Below are 5,031 nucleotides of genomic sequence, written 5' to 3'. Positions count from 1 at the left end.
ACACACACACACAAACACACACTCACACACACATACACACACACACGCACACACTCACACACACTCACACACACATACACACACACGCGCGCGCGCGAGCACGCACACACAATCACATACACACACACACATACACACACATACACTCACACACACTCACACAAACACACAAACACACACACACAAACACACACATTCACACAAACATACACACACACACACACACACAAACACACACATTCACAAACATACACACACACACACACACACACACACACACACACACACACACACACACACACACACACACACACACACACACACACACACACACGCCAAACAACAACAGAGCATCACAACGACGACAAAAAAATTATGCTCACAAAAACATCAACAATAATAACAATATTAATAGCAGCAACAACATTGACAATAGCAACGACAACAAAAACAATTGCAAAGTTCGAAACAGTAGGAATGTTATTTACTGAAGACAAGCTTGACCTCATATTATTGTAACCAGCGTTTTCAAAAGAAATTGCCTAGACGTCATAAGATAGAAATCAAGAAGAGGAAAAAACTGGATTTTTCAGCTCACCTTGGGCAAACGTTGCTGAAAAGGCTGCCACAAGGAAAGTGTAGAAAAGGGTCGCTGTGTACATTGTGGCTGGAGACATAAAAAAGATTACATATTATGTACTAATAAGTTTTAGAACAGCATCGTAGTACCAATGTGGAAAAAGAAGAGCAACAAAAAGTATTGTGGGGATATCACTACTTAGTCATTTTGGAAATATTTATATAGGCCTATATGCCAAAAATCATTGAGCGTAGAGTAAAACACATAGTAAAGGGAAACCACTGAGAAACATGCAGTTTGGATTTAAAAAGCTAAAGAGATGCACAGACGCCATCTGTCACTGAGACACGTATGTGAGAGAGCAATAGAACACAGCAGAGACCTGGACACAGTGTTCGTGGATCAGGAGAAGACATTTGACCGAGTCGACAGGGGCATGCTGTGGCAGACGTTGAAAGAAAATGGAGTAAAAGACCTACTCCTTAGTCCTCGTAACAACAAAGACACTACATGTATACGAAAATAGTCTGAGCTGTTTAAGAAACACTGACTGGTTCACAAAGTGACATCCGGTGTCAGACAAAGCTGTGTTCTATCACCATTACTCTTCATAGTCTAAATGGACAGGTTAACACAGGAAGGAAACGGCAACTCGGAACAATTCAAGGAACTGCTCTTCGCTGAAGACCAGAGTCTCTAACACCAAGAACAGGACAGCCTACAAAAGCATAAGCCTAGTATGAACTAAGCAAGTGAGAAATATGGAATGAAAATGAGCACAACTAAGACAGAAATAATTAAGATCTCCAGAAACCAACGCCCATTAATTAAATATCCAAGTCAATGACACACAACTGAAACAGGTATAATAATTCAAATACCTTGGAAGCATTGTTCTCACCAGATGAAAAAATGGACAGAGACATTAAATCGCAAGTACAAAAATTCAAATGCGGACACATGATACGTATACCAACTATCGCTTATCAATTATCTCCCATCAAAACATCCCGATGGAGATAAAGAAACAACTCATCAAATCAACTTTCTTACCAGCTCTCTGCTACCAGTGCCAGACCTGGACCCTCAACAAAGCGCAGCAAAATATAAAAAAATGCATGCAAAATGAAATAGGTGTCTTTAAAAAGCATATAAACATCATAAGAAGAGACAGAAAAGGGAATTAAGACATTAAACATTCAGGGAGCGTCGAATCAGGCATGAAATACATCGATATACAACAAATAAAGTGGTTTGGACGTGCAATGAGAATAGGGCCATAACAACCACACTGAAAGGCCTACAACATGCAGTTCGGTGGCTTCACAGAAAAAGGTAGGCCAAGAAAAAGATGGATCGACGGAGTTAAAAAGACCATCCAAAGGAACAACATGATGATCCAACAGCAACTCGACTGGCCCACGTCCGACATTTGCATCTCCCCACGATACCTCGTGGTATAAGAGGAAGGCTAAAGCTAAAGATTAGGGGGGTGTTTTGTTGTTTGTTTGTTTTTTAATTTATTCCTTTATTTAATACAGCTGGGCATAGGAGGAGGTAGGTAGAAAAAAAAGCGTGTTTTTAATCATATAAAAATTAGACTCTATTCAAACACGAGGGAGGAGGAAAATGGAAGAAAGGGGAGGGGGTAGAAAACACGGGAAAACTTTATGAGTCCCTAGGCGATGCTAGTTTTTTTTATTATTTATTAAAGTGACTTTTTAAAACCTTTGTAACCCATTCGACTTTCTGCGTAAAAATTCACAAGACACTAAAATATTGACTTAAAACTCGCATACAGATACATCTATATAATGTTCTCAGAAAAGACTTCTTATATTTTAAAACAGAATAACTAAACTTAAATTCTTTTTGAATCATGAAATCCTAATAATTCAAACGAACCGTGTTAAAAGCTGCAAAAGTTTCACTGATAGACGAGTTTAGTTCAATACAAGTAGATCTAGTAAAACAAATTTCTAAACTAAAACTGAACATGAACAAAAATCTTACCTTGTTTTCTTTCTTCTAGCCGTTCTGTTGCCGCCAAAGTAATTGTTACAGGAAAAATGAAACTAGGAAATCTGTTCGCGCTAAAGAAACTTCGACCTGAGTTCTTAGTGGTCGAGATTCCGTGACAGAAATTGCCCCAAGACCAATCGAGACAGATCTTAAAGTCTCGAACGGGGAAGTTGGTTAATGTGTTGAAGTTGTTTTCCGCAACTTTGTTTTTATAGACCACCTAGCGCCCTCTTCGTCCTCCTGCGCCGTGCGTGTGTGCCTGATCCACATTTATCTCCGCATGACATTGCCCCCTCCCTTCTTTATGGAACACTTTGATGGCCAAGATCCGTCTTCTCGCCACACAAAGTTAGGTCCCTTTCTGAACCGGAATCGCCCTTTTGCGTCTAAAAAGAAAACAATCATGGTTTGAAGGTGACAGATATAATATATTTTTGTTAAATTCCGTTAGCAACTTTGTTCTCTCGTTATCTGGGGTGGATGAGTGAGTAATATGCAGGAGAATGGGGGCCGAGGAGGAGGTAGGCCCTATGAGGTTGTTTGAGAAAGGGATGAAAGGTATGTAGATAGGAAGGTCTCTCACTGTTACATGTATTTGAAACACTGGCAAAAACTTCCGCGATCATGATCATTTCCGTTTTCTGTTGCAATTCTGCCATCTAAAAATATTAGTTACCGTTATATTCTTGACTCCTCTTCTCTCTCTCTCTCTCTCTCTCTCTCTCTCTCTCTCTCTCTCTCTCTCTCTCTCTCTCTCTCTCTCTCTCTCTCTTCTCTCTCTATCTATCTATCTATCTATCTCATTTTAGAAAATGAGTGCCCCAACCTCCATTCTTTTCCTGGTTTTATCTTCCCTGTTCTCTGTCAATGGGGACATAAAACACCAGCAATTACATGTTCTCCTCTGTATTGTTCTTATTTCTTCTTTCTACCTCCAAAGAAGGGAGCAAATGGAGTCAGCTACCTGCGTTATCTATAAATAAATACGCAAAATAATGTGGTTTATTGTACTTTTCTCTTGAATATTCGTAGTTACTTTTTTAAAAAGTTGCTTCCGCTTTCTCCGCATATGTTGTGCAAAATAAGGAAAGGTTTTGAAGATAGCACTACGCAGGCAAGAAGGCCTGTAATAAGGGTCTCACCTAAATCTGCATCCATTCATACCTGATCTGACAAAGGATGACGTCACATGGGTCACTTCACGAGCCTCTTACGGTCCTTGTTTCCGTCAGCGACAGGTACAAGTTGGGCAGACGACAACATGTTCCTCCCGCCCTCCCCATCACCATCCCCACCCCCACACAACCCCGCTTTCCTCCGAGGTCAAACTATAAGATGACATATCTGTCAACAAGCCTAGCCTGTCACACTGATGGCCTGCACTTTACTTGGTCCAACACACCAGGCCGTTGGTAGCTTAAGGGAGTAAGCCTACTTCTATAGTACGGTTAATTATGAATCGCTTCGAATTACTGCATCAGCAGATAAGGAGGACTGCTGTGTAGTGCGATGTGCTGCCCGGTACGATTTTTTGGGGTCGCTCTTGTGTCTTTAAGCCTCCTCACCACGCCCCCGCCCACGCCCCCTCCAAATCTTCAGCTATACAACTCTCCATACTTTCCTTAAATACGCTAAGGAGCGCGGTATTCAGCCATGTAAGTCCGAGTTGCTTATTATGGGTTCATAAAAACGCATTGGGATGACGTCACGTCTACCATTTTCGTACGAAACAGGCTACATAATAATATATTGTCATGTACATGTATTGCTATAGTAGCTGACCAGAGTTCTCTGCCTGACACTGTTGGTCACTATTGCAGGGACTATGCATGAGAACACCGAAGTACATAAACGAACAGCAAAAACATTATTTATGCGGGGGGGGTCAAATTTGAGCTAACGAAAGCATGAATCTGTTTGAAAAGCTAAGTTGTGCTATTTTTTAAAGTTTCCCAACACCGCCCTTGTACACAACACGGGACACATAGTCAGTAAGTACTGGTAAAGTGCTGGACTCGTGACTCGCAAACAGACAAACATGCACACTAAGTATTCTGTCGATTTAATATCCGAAATTGAACCTACTAATATTCGATTATCATGATCAAAGAAAACGTATGCCCCGTTCCGATAACAAAAATTACGCCGTTCCGACATATTATGTCGTTACGTATTTACGCCGTTCCGATAGCCTACCCTTCAAGCGTTGTCGTGTGGTTAGAATGGGTTAAACGAAATAGTTTTTCTTTTTGTAAGTGCGTAGTTTTCGCTGATAGTGTTTTCATTCTTAAGTGTACGCCAAGATCTAGTTCTATGTTGATTTTGCAACCAAAACGAAAGCATGATTCGGATAAACGTGGAGCTTTTCTATTCTTATAAACTTTTCAACGATGTAATTTTCTTGTGTGTGTGTGTGTGTGTGTGTGTGT

At 40.6% G+C, this 5,031-nt stretch overlaps 1 protein-coding gene across 1 annotated transcript in view; it reads right to left on the bottom strand.

The window, feature by feature from the left end:
- Positions 1–2,955, bottom strand: part of LOC101846981 (papilin) — a gene marked incomplete in the record, with an annotated part of 12,833 nt that extends 9,878 nt beyond the window's left edge. The window contains 2 exon segments of the mRNA XM_013087189.2: positions 599–667; positions 2,594–2,955. Of these exon segments, the coding sequence (XP_012942643.1) occupies positions 599–662 (64 nt within the window).
- Between the last annotated feature and the right edge of the window lie 2,076 nt (positions 2,956–5,031).

This window comes from Aplysia californica, unplaced genomic scaffold (assembly GCF_000002075.1).
Source record: "Aplysia californica isolate F4 #8 unplaced genomic scaffold, AplCal3.0 scaffold00555, whole genome shotgun sequence".
Lineage (NCBI taxonomy): Eukaryota > Metazoa > Mollusca > Gastropoda > Aplysiida > Aplysiidae > Aplysia > Aplysia californica.
The sequence above is the reverse complement of the archived record's forward strand: the minus strand, read 5'-3'. Positions and strand labels throughout refer to the sequence as shown.